Source organism: Trichomonas vaginalis, chromosome IV (genome assembly GCF_026262505.1).
Source record: "Trichomonas vaginalis G3 chromosome IV, whole genome shotgun sequence".
Lineage (NCBI taxonomy): Eukaryota > Parabasalia > Trichomonadida > Trichomonadidae > Trichomonas > Trichomonas vaginalis.
The window spans coordinates 36,309,084-36,334,447 of NC_067206.1; the positions used below are offsets into that span (position 1 = coordinate 36,309,084).

The 25,364-nt window shown below is 33.7% G+C and overlaps 2 protein-coding genes across 2 annotated transcripts, besides 1 other annotated feature; one reads left to right on the forward strand and one right to left on the reverse strand.

Moving 5' to 3' along the window:
• Nucleotides 1-3,961: 3,961 nt before the first annotated feature.
• On the reverse strand, nucleotides 3,962-5,072 carry TVAGG3_0231590 (phosphoribulokinase uridine kinase family; the record flags this gene model as incomplete). The annotated part of the gene is made up of 1 exon (XM_001315992.1): nucleotides 4,018-4,203. One exon carries the CDS (start codon nucleotides 4,201-4,203, stop codon nucleotides 4,018-4,020), a length of 186 nt encoding a protein of 61 aa, XP_001316027.1.
• A 6,346-nt stretch (nucleotides 5,073-11,418) lies between these two features.
• Nucleotides 11,419-25,364: part of a mobile genetic element that runs on past the window's edge.
• TVAGG3_0231610 (uncharacterized protein) lies at nucleotides 19,628-19,834 on the forward strand (the record flags this gene model as incomplete). Its single annotated transcript, XM_051227354.1, has 1 exon — nucleotides 19,628-19,834. The coding sequence occupies one exon, from the start codon at nucleotides 19,628-19,630 to the stop codon at nucleotides 19,832-19,834; it is 207 nt and encodes a 68-aa protein (XP_051112340.1).

Genomic DNA, 25,364 nt, shown 5'->3' on the forward strand with positions numbered 1-25,364 from the left:
ATTTCTTCACCTGATTTTTGATAATATTAAAATGCTGATGGTAATCGTCGTTCTATTTATAATTGATGAGCAATAAGTATAATGGTTCACGTCGCTCTTCTTGAAGCTTCTAATTTGTCATGAACTTGGCTGCTTGACAATCAAAAACAACAACAGGGGTGAGGCCAAATTTTTAAACAGCCATGATACGACTCATTAAAAATTTTGACAAGGGAAGTAGTTTTCTGAAGTTTACATTTCTTTTAGGAAGAGACAGTATTTGATCTTTCTCAATCTGCTGGTGATGTTTGGGAACTTTTTTATGGAACATCAACATCACCAAAACCAATCACTGGGAAGAATGTTCAAGCAACATCAACAGAAAACGAGTGTTTCATTTTTAACAGTATCTTCATTGAAATTACGACCAATAGTGCCATTTATTTTTCGAATACAAGCAATAAATTTCTTAACTCAGATTGTTCATTTACTAACTGTAGCAGTAATACAAATGGTGGATCTATCTACTTTAAATGTAATAGTTCCATTGTCCAATACCGAACATGTGGCTACAAATCAAAAACAAACTCTGATAGAGGACATCATTCATATGTTTCCTTAGTTTCTAAATCAAATAATAAAAATTATCTTTATGAAAGTTCTTTTTATTTATGCGGAAATTTAGAAAAAAAGAGCAACAAATTATCTTTATTATGGAAATATTGAAGTTAAATCAATCAACACAAGTTTCTGTGAAGCAAACTATGACTCAGGAATACTTCTATATGAACCAACAAGTCTAAGTAACGTAACATATTCATCATTTTGTAACACAACATCATATTATATAATTTTAGAATTAGATTATGGTAATTATAATTTTAATTTTTGTAATGTTTTGAATAATGAACACAAATATTCTACATTGGGAATATTCTGGGCAGATGGATCAACTGTTCTTATTGAAAACTGTTCATTTCTTGGAAACACAGGATCAGGAAAAGAATTTTATCAAGATGATCCTGGTTCAATTACAGTTAAAGATTCTTTCTGTGACAGAATAATAGATAAAATAGGATCAGTTTCAACAAATAATGTTGAAAATATATCTTCTATTCATCATCTTTCTCACTTTTCATCATATTTGTGTGAAGCAGAGTTTCCTATTTTAGATTTAATGATAAAGAAGAATATTATCACATATGATGAAATTGTTTATCATTATTCATATCATTTCATTACTTCGCTTTGTATTGTTTTAGTAAACTCATAAAAAATAATGACTAGGCCGCTTGTTATTTAGAAATATTTAAAAAGTTTTGTTATTTATTTATTAAATTTATTCTTAGTACTTTAAGTCAGAGGCACAGACGAACTCGCGAATCCACGAGATGTGCGAAACTTCTTCAAGAGGAATTGGGTAGAACAAATTTGGAATTATGAGGAGTCGCATAGCATCCTGCGCTTCCAAATTTGCAACCCTATAAATAATAAATAAAATCTCTGTTTCTGAGATAGAAATAAATTTTGATTTCTTATGAATGAATTAAAGAGATGAATATGATATATATCATTGGATATATATCATGTGTTATGAGAAAAATAAAATGTTAATTTCGTAATTTGAACAAATATCAAAATTAATTTCGTCTTTTTTCAATCAACTATTAGTTTGATAGATTGGAAATATGATGTGGAATTGAATGATATCTGGAAATGTTTGTCATTGAGTCTTGTGAACTTGAAATACTTAGATTGTGATGGTTATAAGACTTTGAAACTTTCAATCTTTGGAGAATAGTTTGTTTTGAAGTAAGGAAACACAGATGGTGATGAATTTGGTAAATTCAAATGATCCAAAGAGTAATGGTGTCAATTTAACCTTGAACAAGATGTTTAAGTATATCTGCAGAAATGTATGATTATAAAAAAAGTTGTGTTCTTATGGAGATTCTGAATGAAAAAAACTAATTGTTCTGTTATTGGATCATATGAAAGAGGATAAAAGAATGTTTTAAATACAATGTTAAACATGTATTAGAATTTGTTGTAAATTCTGTATTTTTTTGGTATGATATAGCAGAAATAATTAAATTTGTTGAATTTTCGTATTATAAAATTAGTTTAAGAGATAGTTTCAGAGAAAGATTTGTAATTGATGGTGAATAGTTACATCAAAAGAATATACAAAGAGTTCTAAAGTTGTTGGGTGTTAATTTATGAAAAGTTATGAAATATTGGTATCTATTTCAAGTAACTTGTAACGAATCATAATGTTTGTATAATACTAATGGTGTTAGATATGTTAAAACACAATCAACTTATCTTGTTCTTGCAAGATATGATAAATGTGAATCTGATTCATATGGTGATACTATGTACTCGATGTATTCTTTTATAAGTTATTTCTTCAACTGATTTTTGATAATATTAAAATGCTGATGGTAATCGCAGTTCTTTTTATAATTGTTGAGTAATAAGTAAAGCTTCGTGTCACTCTTCTTGATGCTTCTGATTTGTAATTAACTTGGAAGGAAGTGATTGACAATCAAAAGCAACATAAGGTGTAAGGCCACGCTTTTGGACAGCAAGGATTCGACTCATTACTTATGGTAATATCTTTTCCCCCGTTTTTATTCCTTGATGGAAGAGATAAAAAATTTTTCTTAAAAATTTTGACGAGGGAAGTAGTTTTCTGAAGTTTACAATTCATTTTAGGAAGAGAAAGTATTTAATCTTTCTCAATCTTCTGGTGATGTTTGGAAACTCTTTTACAATACACAACCTAATTCAGAACCTATTTGTGGCACAAACGTTACAGCTAAATCGACAAATAATGAGTGTTTCATATTTGAAAGCATATTTATCGCTATTACGACCAATAGTGCCATTTATTTTACGAATACAAACAATAAATTCCTTAATTCCGATTGTTCATTTACTAACTGTAGCAGTAATACAAATGGTGGATCTATCTACTTTAACTGTGATAGTTCCATTGTCCAATACCGAACATGTGGCTACAAATCAAAAACAAACTCTGATTGGGGACATCATTCATATGTTTCCTTAGATTCTAAATCAAATAATAAAAATTATCTTTATGAAAGTTCTTTTTATTTATGCGGAAATTTAGAAAAAATGAGAACAAATTATCTTTATTATGGAAATATTGAAGTTAAATCAATCAACACAAGTTTCTGTGAAGCAGACTATGACTCAGGAATATTTCTTTGGTATACAACAAGTCTAAGTAACGTAACATATTCATCATTTTGTAACACAACATCAAATAATTTAATTTTAGAATTAGATTATGGTAATTATAATTTTAATTTTTGTAATGTTTTGAATAATGAACACAAATAATCTGAATATGGAATATTCTGGGCAGATGGATCAACTGTTCTTATTGAAAACTGTTCATTTCTTGGAAACAAAGGACCAGGAAAAGAATTTTATCAAGTAAATTCTGGTTCAATAACAGTTAAAGATTCTTTCTGTGACAGAATAATAGATAAAACATATGGATCAGTTATAACAAATAATGTTCAAAATATATATTCTATTCATCATCTTTCTCACTTTTCATCATATCTGTGTGAAGCAGAGTTTCCTATTTTAGTTTTAATGATAAAGAAGAATATTATCACAAAATATGAAATTGTTTATCATTATTCATATCATTTCATTATTTCTCTTTGTATTGTTTTAATATAAATAAATTTTTTGACAATCAATCAAATTTCAATATTCACTTGTGAATTGTTCCGTTAAAAACTTATAATTTGAATCAAAATTGAATGTTAAAAAAATATTCACAGTTATTCTTTTTTGTTATACAATGAAGTTTGTGAATACAGCAATTTAACTCGTCAATATTAGTTGTATCGCGTTTCTTCTTCAGAGTTGATGCATTTTTCTTTCTTATCCGAAACTGATAGCTTGCATTTATTTTGATTAAACTATTATGAGTTTAGGTGTTTATTAAACTTATTCTTAGTACTTTATGTCAGAGACACAGACGAACTCGAAAATTCACAAGATGTGCGGAACTCCTTCAAGAGGTTTTCCGGAGAACATTCTGAGGAGTTGCTTAGCCTCCTGGGTGACTTCAGAGGTGAGTGGATAACGATGATATGGAATTGTGGCATCAGAGAGCAAATTGAGGCAGTAGATAGAAAGAACTGGAAGTTCCTTAAGCAATGAAGAGTTGAAGAACATTTCTGCATCACCTTGGTATGGGAAAATGTTCTTCTCTTCGCCAACTCGGACCGATGTCCATCAGTGGTTTGTTTTACGAGCAGAATAGACGAGGTACCTGTGATCTATGATGATGTGGCGGATGAGACGAATATATGATGTTAGGATGTGGTGGTCATTGTCGACAACAAGTGGTGTAAGTGGAGCAACGTAGATTGGAGTGACTATGTCGCGACCGGTTGGACCAAGTAATTATGGATTCAAACTGTGAATGCCTTCAAGGATGAGGAATGTGTTGCCTGGAAGTGTCTGTTTCTCTGTTTCGATGTTGATGCCCTTGTCTTGCTTGAAATCGTACTTGCGGCGAAGAATTGTTTCCCATTTAAGTAACGTGTGGACATTATAAGCAAGAACATAAACATTGATGGCACAAATGCACTAGAAGTCGTTCTTGCCATCTGGGCCCTTTGGTGTCTTCTTGCGATCGACAAAATAATAGTTCATTTCAATAACAATAGAATAGTAACAGACAACACGAAGAGCAATGGAAAGACGCTTCACAAATGTTGTCTTGTTTGATGATGATGATTGACAGGCAATTGTAACAACACACTCACTTGGGAATTCTTCAACAACTTTCTATGCAATACGTGAAAGCTTGTACTGGTGAAGAATATTCACAAACAAACTTCAAGTCATAAACTTTGCACTCAAAGATGGCTTCATTAAATTTTGGAACTGTATCGACTAAGATAAGTTTGGAATACTGTGCGTATCATTATTCATGAAGTTAAAATGGATTCTACAATCTGCATTAAATTATGTAAATTATGAAAGAAAAAATATCAATTAATAAGAAAATAAATAATAAATAAAATCTCTGTTTCTGAGATAGAAATAAATTTTTTTCTTATGAATGAATTAAAGAGATGAATATGATATATATCATTGGATATATATCATATGTTATGAGAAAAAAATAAAATGTTAATTTCGTAATTTGAACAAATATCAAAATTAATTTCGTCTTTTTTCAATCAACTATTAGTTTGATAGATTGGAAATATGATAGAGAATTGAATGATATCTGGAAATGTTTGTCATTGAGTCTTGTGAACTTGAAATACTTAGATTGTGATGGTTATAAGACTTTGAAACTTTCAATCTTTGGAGAATAGTTTGTTTTGAAGTAAGGAAACACAGATGGTGATGAATTTGGTAAATTCAAATGGTCCAAAGAGTAATGGTGTCAATTTAACCTTGAACAAGATGTTTAAGTATATCTGCAGAAATGTATGATTATAAAAAGTTGTGTTCTTACGGAGATTCTGAATGAAAAAAATTAATGGTTCTGTTATTGGATCATATGAAAGAGGATAAAAGAATGTTTTGAATGTAATGGTAAACATGTATTAGAATTTGTTGTAAATTATGTATTTTTTGGTATGATATAGCAGAAATAATTACATTTGTTGAATTTTCGTATTCTAAAATGAGTTTAAGAGATAGTTTCAGAGAAAGATTTGTAATTGATGGTGAATAGTTACATCAAATGAATATACAAAGAGTTCTAAAGTTGTTGGGTGTTAATTTATGAAAAGTTATGAAATATTGGTATCTATTTCAAGTAACTTGTAAGAAATCATAAAGTTTGTATAATACTAATGGTGTTAGATATGTTAAAACACAATCAAAGTATCTTGTTCTTGCAAGATATGATAATTGTGAATCTGATTCATATGGTGATACGATATACTCGATGTATTCATTTATAAGTTATTTCTTTCATGTATATACTGTTGCTGATATGATTGAAACTGTTTTTTGATAATATTCAAATGCTTATGGTAATCGCAGTTCTTTTTATAATTGTTGAGTAATAAGTAAAGCTTCGTGTCACTCTTCTTGATGCTTCTGATTTGTAATTAACTTGGAAGGAAGTGATTGACAATCAAAAGCAACATAAGGTGTAAGGCCACGCTTTTGGACAGCAAGGATTCGACTCATTACTTATGGTAATATCTTTTCCCCCGTTTTTATTCCTTGATGGAAGAGATAAAAAATTTTTCTTAAAAATTTTGACGAGGGAAGTAGTTTTCTGAAGTTTACAATTCATTTTAGGAAGAGAAAGTATTTAATCTTTCTCAATCTTCTGGTGATGTTTGGGAACGCTTTTACAATACACAACCTAATTCACAACCTATTTGTGGCACAAACGTTACAGCTAAATCGACAAATAATGAGTGTTTCATATTTGAAAGCATATTTATCGCTATTACGACCAATAGTGCCATTTATTTTACGAATACAAACAATAAATTCCTTAATTCCGATTGTTCATTTAATAACTGCAGCAGTAATACAAATGGTGGATCTCTCTACTTTAAATGTAATAGTTCCATTGTCCAATACCGAACATGTGGCTACAAATCAAAAGCAAACTTTCAAGGACATAACTCAAAAATAAACCCCTGTGGACATCATTCATATGTTAAATTAGTTTCTAAATCAAATAATAAAAATTATCTTTATGAAAGTTCTTTTTATTTATGCGGAAATTTAGAAATTCCTTATACAAATCATCTTTGGTATGGAAATATTGAAGTTAAATCAATCAACACAAGTTTCTGTGAAGCATACTATGACTCAGGAATATTTCTTTGGTATACAACAAGTCTAAGTAACGTAACATATTCATCATTTTGTAACACAACATCAAATAATGGAATTTTAGAATTATATCGTGGTAACTATACTTTTAATTTTTGTAATGTTTTGAATAATGAACACAAAGAATCTAAATATGGAACATTCTATGCAAGGAGATCAACTGTTCTTATTGAAAACTGTTCATTTCTTGGAAACTCAGGACCAGGAAAAGAATTTTATCAATCTGTTCATCGAAGAAATTCTGGTTCAATTACAGTTAAAGATTCTTTCTGTGACAGAATAATAGATAAAACATATGGATCAATTAAAACAAATAATGTTCAAAATATATATTCTATTCATAATCTTTCTCACTTTTCATCATATCTGTGTGAAACTGATTATCCTATTTTAGATTTAGTGATAAAGAAGAATATTATCACAAAATATGAAATTGTTTATCATTATTCATATCATTTCATTACTTCTCTTTGTATTGTTTTAGTAAATAAATAAAATGCATATTGTTCTTCCTATATCTCGATTTTTTGTTGCTGGTTTCAAGTAGAAATAATGGCTAAATGACTTGTTATGTAGAAATATTTATTATTTATTAAATTTATTCTTAGTACTTTAAGTCAGAGACACCGACGAACTAAAGAATTTACAAGATGGTCGGAACTCCTTCAAGAGGAATTGGGCAGAACAAGTTGAGAATACTGATGTGTCGCTTAGCCTCCTGTGTGACTTGCCAAACCTTAAACTTTCTTGGCAATTGTACGTTATTGAGAATTGCCCAATTGCCATAAGCTTCAAGAAAGCTGAAACAATGACACTGAAACATATTTAACTACACGTAAAATCAAATCAGACTCATTTATTAAAAATGCAATATATTTATACTTATTGTTTCGTTTAATCAACATGAATTTAAGACTAAATTCTTTCTTACATCTGAGATGGCCTTCTTACATGAATTATTATGTAAATTTTTGATTATTTTGGAATAATATTAATCATTTGAACTGTTTTGTGGAGTTCTTTTGTGAATTTGATACATTTGTTGAACTAATATTCAATTCTCAATAAGATAATGCATTTCTGTTATTATATTTCGAATAATTTTTTAAAATAATTTTTTTAACTGCTCACAAAATATAGCAGAGGACTCTCATCAAAATGAACAGAGTGTGACTTATTTTTCACATAGAAATTAAAATACAATATAAGTAGTATATGTTGAAGGGTTGTGTGACTTTTTTTGTAAACGTAAGAATTCATACAATATAGAACGATTTTGTATCATTTTTTTTAACATATGAAGTAAAAAATGTATGATTCTTACGGTTTTTATTCTTACGTTTTTGAATAAATCAAGATTTAAAAATATTCAAAATTGTAAGACATTTACACTCAGCCCATACATAATGTAATGAAAAATAAAAGAAGCTATATATATAGATGATGTCAGATATTCCGCGATTAATTAAACATTGTTTAAATCCTGAATGGAATCAATGGAGTCATAAACGAGTAAAAGAAATTAGAAACTAATAAAAAAAAAAAAAAAAAAAAAAAAAAAGGGTAGTGGGGCTTCCAGGCACTTCGTGCCCTCTAGCCCCGAAGATGTTTAGTATAAATGAAGTTCTTATATACGGGTCTTCCAGGAGCTTTTCACAAATTATATATGTTTTCATGTTTTGTCAAGACTTCTTCGTAAAATCAGACAAAAATATATTTTAGGGTAGAAGGTTAGATATAACCTCTTTTCTAACCTCTTTTCTACCCTCTTGAATTTGTCAAGATTTCTTCGTAAATGTTTTGTCACTTTTCTGTCACTTTTCAGGAAAAAAACATTTTTATTGTATATAAAATGAATTTTACAAAACCACCGTTACCCTTCTTTGGAAATAAGAGTAGATGTAAAGATATTCTATTGAGAGAACTTAAGAAACTACCGAATGGTCTAACATTTGTAGATTTGTTCGGTGGAAGTTTCTATATATCCCATCTGTGCCATACTGTATTTCCTGACTCAAAGATTATATGCAATGACTTCGACAACTATATTGAACCGTCTCAAACATATACCAGACACAAAACAAAATATTGAGTGAGTTGAAAGAAAAGATACCTATAGGTAAGATGGAACGTATACCATTAGATAAGAAAAATATTGTGAGAGAGGTTTTGAAAGCAGAATATATAGACTGGGATAGTATATCTGCTAGACTATTATATAGTGGTGCTATAAGAGTTCATGACATTGAAACACTTATGTCAAAAGTTTTATATCTTAACTATACAAATGTTTTCAAAGAGGACATAGAAAAATATATTGAGGGTATAGAGTTTGTGAGATGTCATTGGACAGAGTTGTATGAAAAATATAAAGACAAGGAAAATGTTTTCTTTATAGTGGACCCGCCGTTCTATAACACATGGGATTTTCAATACCAAGTAGACTGGACTTTGAGAGACTCTTTAGAAACTTTAGACGTTTTACATAACCATCCATGCTTTTACTTTACATCCGATAAAAGTGGTTTGGAAAGTGTCATGAGATGGTTAGAGGACATACATGACTATGAGTTTATATATGACAAGATAGAATATGAGAGAGGTCCCATAAACTGGAGAAAGTGTCATAACAAAGAAATTTTTATTGGTAACTAAATGTGGTTTGAAATAGGACTACTTGTTTTAGGTTTTTTCCATTGTGTCATTTATTTATTTGACGTGGCAGAAAAAGTACAGAGAATATGAAGATGAACCAATGCCTGCAAATGTCCAGTATATGTACTCGTAAGAGATATTTTTATCTAATATTAAATGGACGCACAGAACTTAGCGAATGCACAGCAACCTGGACAACCAAACCCAGAGAATATTCCAAATGAAGTTAGAATACAAACTGCAATGGCAAACTATGGTCAAGTGCCAAACAGATGTACAAATGCAAACTGCCATGTCAAATGACGCTGCGTTAGGTTTGCCCCATGGTATGCAAATATGAGATGGAAAGAGTTTTATACAAACCCCGAAGTGGGATATAAACAACTCTATGCAGATGACGCGAACACAGGAGTTGACCAGAGTATGTTTTCTACCAGAGGAGAAATAGAATGTATGAGCTCCAGTTAAAGAATGCTATGGAACTCAGAAGGAAACGTAAGAGACTAGGTGGACATTAGATTTTTACATATAGTAAAATGGGTTTCTTCAGTAAGATAGGAAACTTCTTTCGAAATGTTGGAAGAGGTATATGGAATGGAATAAAAACCGTAGGAAGAGGAATTTGGAACGGAGTCAAAAATATTGGCAAAAGAGTAGGTCAGTTCGTTGGTATATATCCTAAAGACCCTGAACCAGAAGAAACAAGCTCCTGTTAATACAACAGCCTGAACCTGCACCACAGTCTAGTTGGCAACCAAATCCAACACCTCAACCGTATTAAAAAATTATATTTTTACCGTTCGATAGTAGTTGTATATGAAACTAAGTTCTAAGTAAAACGCATGGTATAATGGAATTATTCTCTTTTCTTCCATCTGTTGTAAACCATACTTGAAAGTCTGAAATACTTCCACTTGGTGGTTCGTATAACTTTGTAGGTTTTTTCGTAAAAGTCATTTGCCAAGCATAAGAAAGAGTTTTGGGCGCCAGAAAATGAAGCATGAACAATAATAGCAGCTGGGTCGAAAACATTCTTTAAATAAATATGGTTCATCTCTTGCATATCGACTGTAAATATTTGCTAAAGGAAGTTCGACTTTCTGATTTAACATTCTTTGCAAATAATACCATGACATTGCAGTGAATTCTGTATATATTTGTTCGTCTTTCTTTGGATTGTCTTCGTAGATTTGAAATGACACTTGTGAATTTTGTTTGTCATATACAATTCTCACATAAAGTGTGCTCTCGGTATTTGCATATTCATCAGCATATTTTGCATAACATGAATTTATTTTATCTTCTATATTTTTTAACGCAGTCTGTAGAGAAGATGAAAGGTCAACTTGTATTAGCTCAATTTCTTCCCACATTTTTCGTTTCCCTTCAGATATATAATCTATATGAAACCTTACAATAATGGAAAACTTTTATCTTCTACAGACACAAACTTCATTCTACGAAAGCCAATAGCTTTTGTGACAGATGGGTCTCTTAACCATCTTAATGGGTAGTCAAAACGATAGCCTTCATGCTTTACGGTCTCTGTCTCAAACTTTTGACCGACATTAGTAAAAAGTTCATCTAATGGTTTAGTTGTAGCAACTCTTGAATTTCTTTTTCTATTGGAAGCATATTTTATCTAGAATAAAAATGTCAAATGAAACAGCGTCTATGAGAGAAATACAACACAACCGACAACTCATTATACAAGCTCTAAATAAGAACACAACAAACTTTTCAAACTATTCTAAGATATCTGAGTCATTGAAAGAAGGAAACCTAAAACTGACATTAAACCCAATGACAGACGAGTTTCTGTTTCAAGACAACAAGAACCATACTGTTTGTATAAATCCAACAAAAAGAACTTTAAACGAGAAGCCTATAGATGAACTTCTTTTGAAGGCAGATATTGACAACAAAGCTGACAAAGAGTATGTTGACGATGAGTTAGCACGTGTGGCTAGTGCGTTAGTGAAGAAGGCAGATAAGGAATATGTGGATGAAAAGGATGAAAAAATTAAAGAAATGGTTGAATGGTACCATGAACGGACAACAAAGATTTTAGAAGGTAAAGCCAATACAGGGTGGGTTTCAGGATGTTTAGACCTTAAAGCCGACAAAGAAACTGTAGATATGTTGACACAAACGGTTTCAAGTCATACCAGAGGTTTAATGGAAGATGGACAACAGTTGAAAGAGCTTGAGAAAGGTGTTACAGAGTTAAGGAATACAAAAGCAGACTCGACATGGATAAAAGGATATGTAGATGCAACAAAAGAACGTATTTTCGCATGGACAGAAGGAACATACCCACAAAAATATCATAGACATAGCATCTCTGACGTAAATGAACTTGAAGAAAAGTTATATAAAAAAGCAGACAAAACAGAGCTTCAAACATTAAAGATTGAAATACTTCAAACAGTATATCCTATAGGTTCTATTTATACGTCAATGAACTCTACCAGACCAGAAGTAGTACTTGGTTTTGGAACTTGGACTCAAATAGTCGAAAGGTTTTTGTATTGTGCAAACTCTTCAAAGGTAACAGGTGGAAGTAAAACGATTTCAGGTGAAAACTTACCTGCACACAGTCACTACATAAAATTTAACTACAGCTGAAGCAGGTTGGCATAAGCATAGATATTGGGATTGACAGGAATGACAAAAGGTAAAGGATATGATGTTAAAGACGACGTTAAGTTTGCTATAAATTGTTACTGGGATGACACTCAGGGAGGGAGGAAGCCATACACATCGCATTACAGGATATTCGGAAACAACGGGACAGAGTAAAAGACTACATGCCACCTTACATGACAGTTTACGCATGGTATAGAAATGCTTAGTCGTCATTTTTCAACTTCTTTAGCATATTCGTCAGGAGTTGTCTTATATTTGTTAGGAACTGTCTTTGAAAGTATACCACCTTGAACTTTGACAAGTTTGAAACGAGGTCTGACAATAGTAGTTTTATCTTCTGCTTGCAGTCTGTACATTTTGGCATGTTTGCCTAAAACTTCATAATATTCTCTTTGTATACTTTCTTCTATTTTTACGAACACGAATGCGAGTACCTGTCGAGTTCCCATTGTTGTCATAGTCAATAGTATTTTTTCATATGGGTCGCGTTTAGGTATTTCTATTTTTACTTTGTCACCTTTCTTAAGTTTGAAGCCTGGCATTCTTTCTTGTTTGTCTCTTTTGACTAAACTATTAAATATATAAGTCTTTCTCTAAGTCAGGGTTTTTTTCATTTCTTCGGGGAGTGGTTTCCCAAACCTTTTTGTTTACGGTTATTGTAAATATTTAAAACTTGTCTCATCTTTGCCATGGAGAAATGTCTATATTTTGTCGTCATATTGACATTTCATTTGCTTCACCACCTTGTGGTTGGTTTAAGTCTCTTAAGATTTTTATACAACTGTCAATGACACCAAGAGCAGAATGGGTTTTGGTCGACAATGAAATATTGGTTTACATTTTTTGAAACGCAGATAGTTTTTAATATCGTCTGATTTGAAAGAACGTTCACAGTCAGATGTCAGTTTTGTTGGATGGTATTTGTCAACGAAGATTGTCAAAGCAGTTTTCACATCTAAAATATTTTTGGACTGTAATGGTATGGCTTCACAGTATCTTGTGTTTTGACCGACAAATATTAGCCAGTATGGTGGTCCATCTTCTCTATACCTCGGAATGTTTTCCAAGATATCCATAAACCAAGCATTTGGTGTTGAACTAAAGATTTTTACCATGAGTGCTTCCTTTGTCGCTTTAGAAACATAGGGGTCCTTGTTTGGATTCGTCATTTTTTACCCTATAAGAAATGGGTTTATTTGGCGCATTAGCAGGAGTTGCATCTAGATTTTTACCCGCAGTGGGAACAATAGCCAGAGGTGCATTTGGAATTGGAAGGAAGATTTTGAGTACATTAGGTATACTGAAAGAGAAAGCACAACCTATTATACAAACTGTACAGAAAGGTTGGGAGGTAGCACGAGATGCAGCAAATCTTATTCCAAATCCTGAAACAAAGAGGAAAAGTTCAAGGATGGATGGACAATGTAGGAAGACAAGCAGGAAACTATTATAACAAAGCAAATGACTACTATAACCAAGCAGGACACTATATGGACCAAGGTGAAAGATTCTTTAACAGAGGATATAACCATGCACAACAGTGGGTAAACAATAACCAACCTCAACCGCCCTCAAACTTGGGGAATGTAAATTTTTTTACTGAGATGAAATGAACAATACAGCATTGAGACAAATGGGTTCAAGATGGATTTGTCGGCTTCCAGCAGTTACACACCACGTGTTTGTCAAGTTCTTCCTATACCTCAGGAAGTTTTAGACCGACTTAAAAAACCTAAACAACCAGTTGAAAACAAACCAAACTAAAATTTTATACTGAGATGAAATGACCGAAGAAGTTGAAACGGTAGATTTGACACCACAAACAAAAAGTTCAGAACCATTGTCAAAACCTGTCAAAGAACTTACAGATGAAGAGAAAAATTCAATAATAGAAAGTGCCAGGTCTGGAAATACAAACCCTACTACAAAAGTCACTTTTTCATAGAAATGGAACGGCTAGTATCTCAAAAAGAAACAGACTCTCACAAATAAAATATTGAGTCTGAAGGAGCTTTCGAGACAACAAGATGGAAAAGTTTACTTCACTGACCAACAGTTCATTATAGAACATCTCATTGACTAAGAGTCGAAATATTCTAAACTTTACAACAAACACAAAAAGTTGAAAGGAAACAAAAACAAATGGCATATGATATTTATAGAAGATGTTGACGACACAACTGTTCCTGCAGAGGTAAAGTCAGAGGAACCGAAAAGTGACGAAAAAACGATAGAAAGAAGAGAAACCAAAAACTGAAGATAAACCAAAACCAAAGTTTAGTTTCCAAACTAAACCAAGTCAACCTTCATTAGCTGGTATGGGTTGGCGTCAAAGACTTATGGCAGCAGGCGGTTATGTAAAGTAAAGAAAAAAATATTTTTTTATTTTATATAAAAGCCCCCATATAGAATGGATAGAAAATCTGCTAGAATAAAAGCAGAGTTAGAAAGATATGGTTGGAAAGTTTCGAAGAATTTTAAATATAGGAAGGGAAGACCCATAAAAGTCTATGAACAATTGTCTGGTCTTCGCTACGAAATGGACTTAGAAACAGCACGCGCAAATTATCCAAACAGACTAGAGAGGTTAGAAGAAGAACGTCTTATGGACATGCCTTTCGATGTTAGTGAACCTCAAGTTGAAGGACACGACGGCTTTGCCAGATTCTACTGGAAACATGACGAACAATTGCATCCTTTGAGAAGGAAAAAAGGAAAAGGTGAAGATGCACATGCTCCCATGGAAGAAACAAGATATGCATATGAAAAGTATCGTGAAGTTAGAAGTCAAATTACATTTGGTCGACCTTTACAGTAAACTTTGACGAAGGAAAGAACAAAGAAGGCTTCATGGGTGTACTTGCCTGCCATACAAGACGGAAATAAGAAAGGATACAATCTCAGACTAACCGTAACAGATTTGGACGGTCATATATACTATGCCAATGGCAATGTCACAACAGCTGCAATGCTTCTTGAAGCTTTCAAGACTACAAAGAGAGAACAAATGGTTGACTCCGACTCAGACATTTTTGAATGCAATTGAGGGAATTGCAAGTGTCAAGTTCGAATGGTACCAACCTAACCCTCAAGCAGTCAGACAACATGCTGGATATCTTCCCGTTCATAAATAAGTCTGACATTGACTTGACAAGGTATGGAATTTACAATTCAATTGAAAACAATTGTCAACGAACCTTGTATTTATACATGTCTCAGGAACTCTGGTCTTGTTACAGATGAGAAAATGAAGTATCTTGAGTCATGTGGTGAAGACAAGTACATTCTCAGAGGTCAATTGTCAAAAATTGCACCGTTGGCAAATGTCAATATCCGAGTCAACATACCTACAGCTAAAGGTTCTTCACATGACGACTATGTTGTTGACAAAGACTTACCAGGTTGAAGATTGCAATTGTCCACAACCACTTCATGTTGAACGAAAGTCTTACAAACCCATTGTTCGGAAAGGCAAGTGCAACATTGTCAGAGCTGTAAACATTCTTTTCGAGAAAGGTTTGTTGGAACCAATTCCAGATGACAAGCTGACAGAAACTTTTGTACCAAAAGACGAAACAAACTTTTCACTGTTAGCAAGACCAAAAGTTGTTCCAGACAAAGTTCTAGTACAAAAGAAGTACACAGTTCCAAAAGGAGTTTGGATTGTTCGGATACCAACCTGAACCAGAAGAACTTCCAATGAGGTTGCAAGAACTTCAAGATGCTTATAACAAACTTCCATTGAGACATCCAATTGACGTCAAATTGTATTGGAGAGCATCTGAGTTAGGTCAGAAGGTTTTTATATGAAACAAGGTTGCTTCGACGATGTTTTATGAGATAACAGGAGAAGTTTCTCAGAAGATAAGAGACTCACTTGAATTTCCACGAACTGGACCCATTGGATGCGACAAGTTCGACTCAGATGAAAAGATATACTATGTCGACCTTAACGCTGCATACATGAGGTTTGTCCAATATATTCCAACTGGAATTCCAAACGAAGACGGTGAGTTCCGGAAGGAACTATACAGTTGGAAAAGTCATACAACAACTGTAATGATATTAGGAAAGCTTCAAACCCCAAACTTGCAATGAACTCAAATTGCTTATGAATTCGACATGGGGATATTCCATTAAAAAACCTCAAGAGATGAAGAGTAACATTATGAGAAAGTGTCGACAACTTCGTTGAAAGGTTTTCTCCTTTTGTTTTTTGAAGTACGAATTCACTCAAGGTCAAGTGGCTTAGTAACCACATTAAAACCTATTGTCGAACATTGGTCTTACCCCTCAGTTCGCAAAGGCAGTCCTTGACAACTACAACAAATTCTTCTCCGAAGTCAAATCCAAAGTGAAGGTTTACTATGAGAACATTGACGCACTCATGACGAACGAAGAAGGCTATAACAAACTCATTGAAATGGAATGGTCGGTGAAAAGATGGGTCAATTCAAATTGGACAAAATTTTCACCGAAGTTCATGTCCTCTAACAAGCGTAAGTACTGGGGCATACTTGAAGACGGCACAGAAATAAAACATTGCATGAAGTAAAAAATTTTTATTCGAATTTGAATCGGACAGGTCGAGTTACACACATTCTTGTCTCAAACTCATATATAACCTGTTTGTTTTGTATTTATTTTCGTCGACTATGACACGAGAACGAACATTGACCAAACGGACAAAAAGTGTCATTTTCAGATGGTCCCGAGCCAATCGCAATTCGAGCACTTCGAAGAAGCCTTACGTTCCAAGGGAGAGGGTGTCTGGTGCAAGGCAGAGGTCATGAAACTCTACGAGCAGGTACCATCCTCAATGCCTGGGAGGAAAAATCGTCCTTGGATTGGCAATTCTACCAACTCCTCGGGGACGACCTCCTACGCAACTGGGATGACGAAAAGAGTCCAATTCAGAGGTCGGGAGCTAATTGTCCAAATTACCCTTAATTTAACCCACTTAATGAACTAAACACCTAAATTTACTTTGGGGTTTCCCCTAAAATAAAATTTTTTTTACTCTTAGAACCACTCGAGGTTCTCCTACGGTTGTTGAGCTTGTCCACCGTCAATGTGTCTGACCCTCGTCTTCTTGTTGGATTTGGAACCATTGCATTGCGACAAGCTTGCCATGGAAATTTGAACGCGATTCCGAAGGTTAAGGTCAGTTGTCCCAAGTTGTTGAGGACTGGGGTAAGAACCTTGCCGGTCTCCCTTGGTTGCGGATTTGGTATGGGTAGGGTTGGGAAATTTTCGTAAGCGTCATCGGCAACAAGGGTTGCCCAACTTCCTTTCTTCGTGTTTCTCTTCTTCTTCCTCTTCTTCTTCGTGTTTCTCTTCTTCTTCGTGTTTCTCTTCTTCCTCGAAATTCCTTCTTCAATTTGGTGCTCACGAATTACGGTGTTGCATGTTCTGTCCTTTCCGAGTACCTTCCAGAATGGCATCTATCTTTCGAAGAAACGGTAGATGAGTCTGGCAAGGTCTCGGTTCTCTCTCGCGTAAATGCGCAAGTTTTCCGTCAAATCATTCAGGACTTTCTCATTGGAAGCTTGGTTCATGAGGAACTCACCTTTAGTCCCTTTCATCTCTTCCATAAGACTACTTTGGAGAGTCTTAACGGTGTTTGTCAGATGAGCTTTCAAATTCAAAATTTGAATTTGAACTGGGCGCTTGTCTGGCAACATTGAAAGGACATCTGCCATTGTGTTTCGGCTTCGGTGCTTGTTTCGGACATCGAAAAAATGAAGTGGTTTGAGAATGACGGTTTTACTTCAAAAAGCTTGTATGAACGTTAAGTCATACAACAAGTTTAAAATAATATCTTGTTCTTCTTCTGAACGTTTGTTGTCTCTTCCGATAAAAAGTTTCGAACATGAGAACCAAAAAACGTTTTTTGAGATTGGCGGAAGAGTTCAGGCAAACGTTCATATTCTGGATATGTTGGGAGCAGTTCAAAAACATCTGAGCTGACTTTCGACAAAATTGGGACAATGTCAGAAAATTCATCTTTGGTCGGATTGCTTGAAGGTAAGTCCCTTACATGTAAGTAGCTCTGGTAAAGTCTTCTATTTCTGCTAACTTTTGGAGTATAGCTTCGTAGTTTTAGAGTTTAATTTTAATTGTCTTATTTCCACTCTTTACTTCTAAACGGTAAGTATCCATGAGGTCAAGAGTAGCTTGGTAGCTTTAAAGTGGAGCTATTTGTTCCTTGACTTCTGCAATTTTGGTTGCAATTGTGGTTTGAGCTCCTTCAAGTTCGCCGTCTATGTCGTTCTCAACACCTTCAACCATAGCTTGAAACTCTTCATCGGTCCATTGAGTTTGGTGTGGGACGAATTTAACTTGCTTCATTCAAAAATGAAAAAAATGTTTTACTCAAAGCGTGCAATGTATATGGCTATAAGAAACTTACCAGAAGGCTTCTTCTTCACATGAGTCTTCGGCACTTGAGAGTTCTTGTTGGAGTTGGGTCTGGAATTTCAATTCTCTCTCGAGCGCAACAACAAGATGTCAGAATAACATTCCCACTGTCTTTTCTTGCCACCATAAATTGTGTATTGACCGAACTTGCATTTGCAGGAAGACCGGTCAATAACAAGGTTCACAGTTGAAATAGTTGTACACAAACCTGTTGAGTACGAGTGTGAGTAAAAACATAAAAAAAGTGAAGTTAAAATGAGATGTTTACTGAATTGGTTGGATGTCGCCTTCTGAGGTTATGAAGAACGGCTGTCCAGAGTAGTGAAGTAGTGCTCTGAGAATTTGTGTGTAATTCGTGGAATTGGGCTCTCAACGATATGGAAGTAGTATCCAAGGACGTTTCATGAAGAACTTCAAGAGGGCTTCTTTCTTCACAATCCTTATATCATCGAATGCAGTGCCTTCTGGAACTTGAATTGCAACACCTGTTTTCAATTTCCAACTTTAAGACACTATTCTTGGACAACCAGAAGCCAATGGACTTGCTTGGTTTTGCACTTGCTTGAGATATTCCTTCCGGTTCATTTACCTCAATTAGATAAATTGCTTCGTCTAAGGGGTCAAGCTTCCATACTGAGTCAGTACAATATTGTACTTTTCAAGAACAATGTTGTACTTTTTCAAGACAATGTTGTACTTTTTCAAGACAATGTTGTACTTTTTCAAGACACAATGTGGTACTTTTTACAAAACATGTTGTACTTTTTCAGAAAAACAATTGTTGTATAAATTCAGTACAATGTCTCTAATTTTGAGTACGGCTGTACTTTTTCAGAACAAGTTTGAACTTTTTTTCAGAACAATGTTGTACTTTTTCAAGAACAATGTTGTACTTTTTCAGAACAATGTTGTACTTTTTCAAGACAATGTTGTACTTTTTCAAGACAATGTTTGTACTTTTTCAAGACAATATTGTACTTTTTAAACAATATTGTACTTTTCAAGACAATATTATAATTGTTTCAGAACAAAGACGGTTAAGAACAAACGAATGTCCGACGTCCCACCTACTGAACCCGTTCCACAGCCAGAAGAAACAGCATGCTTCCAGCACCACAACAGGTTCCACCTCCACAAGGCTCCCCACAGCAACCTCAGTTCCAAACAAGGACCTCCGAATTACTACCAATTTCCACCTCAAGGTTACTACCCACCACAAGGCTTTCCAAACTACCCACCACAAGGCTTTCCAAACTAACCCTCCTCAACCCATGCCTTACTTCCCTAACCTTGGATGTTCATGTCAAACCCTCCACCCCAATTCAATTCCAATCTCAGTCCCAAGAGAGACCAAGAGTTCGAAGAAGGTCTGAACCGTTTACGCAAAGAGTATGCAAACAGCCCCTATGGAAGAAGACAGGCTCTCACTCTCTTCCTCAAAATCGACCGATTCGACTCGTACCACAGATTTCGTTTCGTGACCGTGAAGACTACCTCAAGCAGTCTGAGAGGACTCTTCAATCCTACAACCATTTACAACTGGGCTCTCAAGAACATGCGCAATTACGAAGGTCAGACACCAGCTGGAGACCGTAAAACAGACGTACTCGCAAGAGCAGTCCAACTGGTCAAGACAAAGACCGAGATAGTCGACTTCATTTCTTGCAGCTTGCCCATACAAGTAAAAATAAACAATTACGAGTTAAACTTTTTATTCTTTCTTTTCTGAGTTGTTTAGAGCTGGTTTCTCTTGTAGAAACCTTTGTACTCTTCCATGGTCATGTAATTGCGAATTTGGTACGCAATTCCAGGTTCGTTGTTTTTGAACCTTACCGTATGTAACGCTTCCATCCTCCTCAGGGAAGTAAGCTGCTAACATCTGACCAAGTTTTCTCGGTGACTCGGAGCTCATAAAAATGTCACTTTTTAAACGTTAAGTTTTTAGTCTTATTTTACCCTTTGTTTACCCTTTGTTTGTCAAGGTAGTATTGGAGTGCAATTTCTCCAATTCTCTGTGTCGGAGTTCTTCAGGCATTTTCCAAGGTGTTCCTGGAGAACTCAAAGAAGTTGTCAAGAACATACTATGCCATGCTGCTCTTCTGAGTTCGTCGTATTTTGGAAGTGTTGCACTTCGAGTCTTCGGACATGAAAAAATAACACTTTTTCTATTAAACCGTTTACAATTTGAATTTTGTTGCTGAATTCAGCAAAAATATAATTTAGGGTAGATGGGTTATCTAACCTCTTTTCTAACCCTCTTTTTCTAACCTCATGAAATTTTCATGAATTTTATACAGAAAATGCTTGTTTTGAGGTCGAGCACTTTTGGCTCCCCCGTATTCTTTCAACCAAAACTCATGAATTCGGCAAAAATATATTTTAGGGTAGAAGGTTAGATATAACCTCTTTTCTAACCTCTTTTTCTACCCTCTTGAATTTGTCATGAGTTTTCCCGAAATAAAAAATAAAGTTGGTTTTTTTAAAAAAATATTTTTTTATTTTTATTGTAAGAACATGTTAGCAACAACAGCACCAAAACTCGTTAGTCATGAACCCAACTTCAATGTTAGTAGAGATGAAAAGCTTCATTCCTTCTTCATATACTTTCGAAACAAAAATCCAGAAGATAAAGCAAGAACTTTTAACAAGTATTTACTGTTGTGCGAAAGATGAAACAAATGAAGAATATCTTTTATGAAATGCAGGATTATTATTGACATTTACCCAAATTGCCTGAAATTCAGCAACAAAGCTCACTATTCCTGAATTCGATGAAATAGAAGTCAAAGCAACTGATCAGTAGAATAAAGAAGTTCATACGAAAGGTTAAACTATGAGTTTCTTGATTTCATTGCAACCACAAAGTCATGGACAAAGATTGCGATATGGTATATAAGAACATCTCTGACATATACAAATCTGGGGAGTTTTAAGACCTACGACAACTTTGTTTCGTTAGTTGCTAATGTGTATGGCAGATAAGAGATAAAGATAGAAGAGGTAAGATATGGAAGAACAATAAACCCGCAACTTTTGAGTTTAAAGAGAGCAATTGACGCCTTAGTCATATAGCAGGTAAGGTTTCAGAATATAACGCAAAAATGAACCCGCAATGTTCAAAATGTAAGCAGCAATTAGGAAATATTAACTACTCCGTCAAAGAGATAGAACGTATGAGAAAACGACTATGCTGCTTAAAGAGGAGGCAGAGAAACCAGCAGAAGATAAAATGGACATGTTTGACATTTCTAAACAAAAACTATCCAACAGCTGACGATTTCCTTCTTTCAGATGTCAAGAAGAATATAAAGAAACCTTCGGCATTGTTAAAACATTCGATGTACTGACAGAAGAAATAGAAGCTACGAAATTGTTTAGAATTTCACGAATTCACAATGTTTACCATGTAAAACGCTTATAAAATAACTGGGGAGAAATGAGGTTAGATATCGGGTTAGATATACCCATCTACCCTAAAAATAATTTTTATTGAATTCAGCAACAAAAATTCTGATAAAATAATTTTTAGGGCTTGTGTCAAAACCGTTGAGTTTCACAAAATTTAAAAAATAAACGTTTACCATGTTGAAACGCTTATAAAATAACTGGGGTAGAAATGAGGTTAGATATCGGGTTAGATATACCCATCTAGCCCTAATATATTTTTATTGAATTCCGTATGAAAATCGTGAAAAAATAACAGAGTATTTTGACAACTTCAAAACAAGCAGAGTAAATGAACCATTTATTTTTATTGACCTTTTTACAATTTGAAACTTTGTTTGCGTAGAATATGAAATTCTGAAAGAAGTATGAGGGTCTTTGTTATGACTTTGTACTTCTTCCCATAGTTTCATGTCTGTCAAACTTACCTGCCATGGACTCTTTCATAATTCCATGAAATCGTCTTCGGACAAACTCCAGGAAAAGTATAATGTCAGTAAGTATTCTTTTAACATCTTTACTTAAACTCTTTGCTGTCTGTAACAAATGACAAATGAGATGTTAAAGTGTCTGAGCTTCTTAAGACATTCGACACATATCTTGTTCTCTGTTCTTTTAACAAAGGATGAGAAGCAAAGTCATCTAAGATAAGAAGACATTATGAGGGTAAGTCTCCAATCGTAAGATTGCAATTTTCTTCGAAATGTGATCTATCTCTCCTGTTGTTTCTGAAGTGTTTCTTCTCTCTAATATTCTTTGCATTTCCTCATTTGGGTCTTTAAACTTAGCAATTTATATACTCATTTATAGCATTGTACTTCAAAACTCTTCTTTGGTACTTCTTTATCCAATCTAACAACTCAGAGTCTTTTATACAATACTAACGTTAGACTTCTTATAATATCTTTGAACGAATTTACGGTTTGGTCAAATTGACCAGAAGTACTACAAATAACAACTAACTCATAGAATGGGTTCTTCTCATCTAGTTCTTGTTGTTGGCAGCCATTTTAAGATAAGTGAAAGTCTTACCCGACCCAGGCGGTGCAATTAGACCTGTTATACCATTCTGAGCAAAACTAGGAACTTGTCATGTATGGGTTTTATCTGAGCATTTTCTAACTTCCTCTTGTTCTTGTTTTAAACATTCTCAAATTTCTTGTCAATGTCAGCAAACTTTTTTTCCTAACATATTTTTAGAAAAAATTAAAATTTTTTTATCTTAGAAAATGTCTAGTGATTTCGCTATCTAATTCGAGACAAAGCTTTTTGACTCTAAAACTTCTGTCGACCATAAAATCTTACATAGTGTAAACAAGAAGGGGAATTTGTTCTAAAGTTCTGTTTTCTGGGATATGACAAGAACCATAAAACATTAGGCAGAGAAGTCTTTAAGTTTGTCAATGACAGACTTGTTGACAGAGACTGACGCCTCTTGGAGAGATGAAGTCCCAACAAAAGTTCTAGAAATGCAAAGAAGACACATGCGCTGTTCTTGAAGATGAAAATAGGAAACAGAATAGAAGAGCTATTAAAGGACAAAGAACTTTACATAAATATGGTTCCTGAGAAATTTGACATAACTCCACCAGAAAAGAAGAAGAAGAGAGAGAAGAAAGAAAAGAAAGTAGAAAAGAGAAGAAAGAGCCAGAGCCAGAGCCAAGAGAAAAAGAAATTTTGACATGTAAAAATAAAATTTTATTTTTACAGAACATTTCTGGGTCAATGTCAATGTTCTCTCTTCCTCTTTAGGAGCACACACCGGCTTAGACTCTAAAAATCTTTTTACCCAATTTACCTTGAACTTCAACTATCTTAGACTCATAAATATTCATGTCGTCTGCTTTCTTTGGTTCATAAGGTATAACAAGTTTGTATGCCTTTGCCTTCTTTAAGGTTTGAAAACCTTCTGTCAAAATTTTCTTTGACTGCTAACAAACCTTCTATGTCTAAGTCTTCAAATTTCGCAACCATTTTTTAGTCACAATAGCAAACTTAACTGGTTCGATGTTCCAAACTTTGTCAAATGTAGACTTTTCAAAATGGTAGAAGTAAACATTCAAATAAGCGAATGGGTCTAGTTCTTCTTTGACTTCTGTCATGTACTTGTTGACTGAAATATATTTTCGTCATCTTTTCCTATTCGGATAAAAAAATATTTTTTTTAAAAATTTACTCAATAAAATTTTTCTTTGTATATAACGCCGTTTGAAACATCTAAAAAGATTTTTGACATTTGCCAAGAAATGTTTCGTTTTAGAAAGCTGCCAATAAACATTATTCTCTTGAACAATACTGTTTATATTCATCGTACAATGACCTTTCATCTAAACACTCAAAGTTAGTCTCATCTATATAAACAAGTTCATAAAATACTCTTGTTTGCTTCTAAACAATGTTTGTCTTTCTTCGGTATGTGGAATTTGTCTTGGAATTGACACTTTGAAATATCTAAATGTCATGAAATATGAAAGAACAAGTGGTTTGTAAAAGTTAGGTGTCAAAGTTTCTGGCCTAGTCGTCAAAAATATTCTGTATCTTGATATGAGAATCTGACGTTCTGAAAACACATATTTCTGTCAGAACTTCTTATACTTCATCGGAACAACATTGTTTTGAACCATGATGAAATTTGCAACATTTTCCACAAACTCTTGGTCTTTATATTTTTCCTTCAACAACTCCAACTTTGTTCCTGTTTATAAAAGAACTCTTCAAAAGCATCCAGAGTTTAAAACCTTTGTTGTATCTATACTTTGAGTTCGTTTACATACTATAAGTTTTTCATTTCTCTATTGAGAGTTAAATTTAACCGCCAGATGTTTTCTAAGTTTGTTCCATATTAGGGTTCGAATAGCCCTCTAAACAGTTTGCACAAAAATATCTGTTAAAGAAAGTGTTCTTACCAGTTCCTTGTTTTTCCAATTATAAATGAGAGCAGTTTCATTATTAGCAACTTGGATGTTGTAAGATGTTTGCAAACCAAACATAAAGATATACTCAATAGACCTCTTTCGTTTCCATTGGCGATATAATTTTCTTTGACCATGGCTCCTAACCCCTTCTCCATAATACATTTTCTTTCCATTCTACTTGTTCATATTTAATATCTCAGTGGAAGATAGAATAGAATTTTTGGAGATGTGTTAAAAACTTTATAACCACGAAACATGAAAAAATCTCTAACTTTGACAATAAGAATATCCCAAGCATCTAACAATCATTCATACCAACTGTACGACTTTTATATTTTCTTAAGTTTCCTGTCTAACATTCTTGTTCAGACACTCTTGTTTGCTCTTGGTTTGTTAAGACAAACATCCCATTCTTTCCAGTAACATATA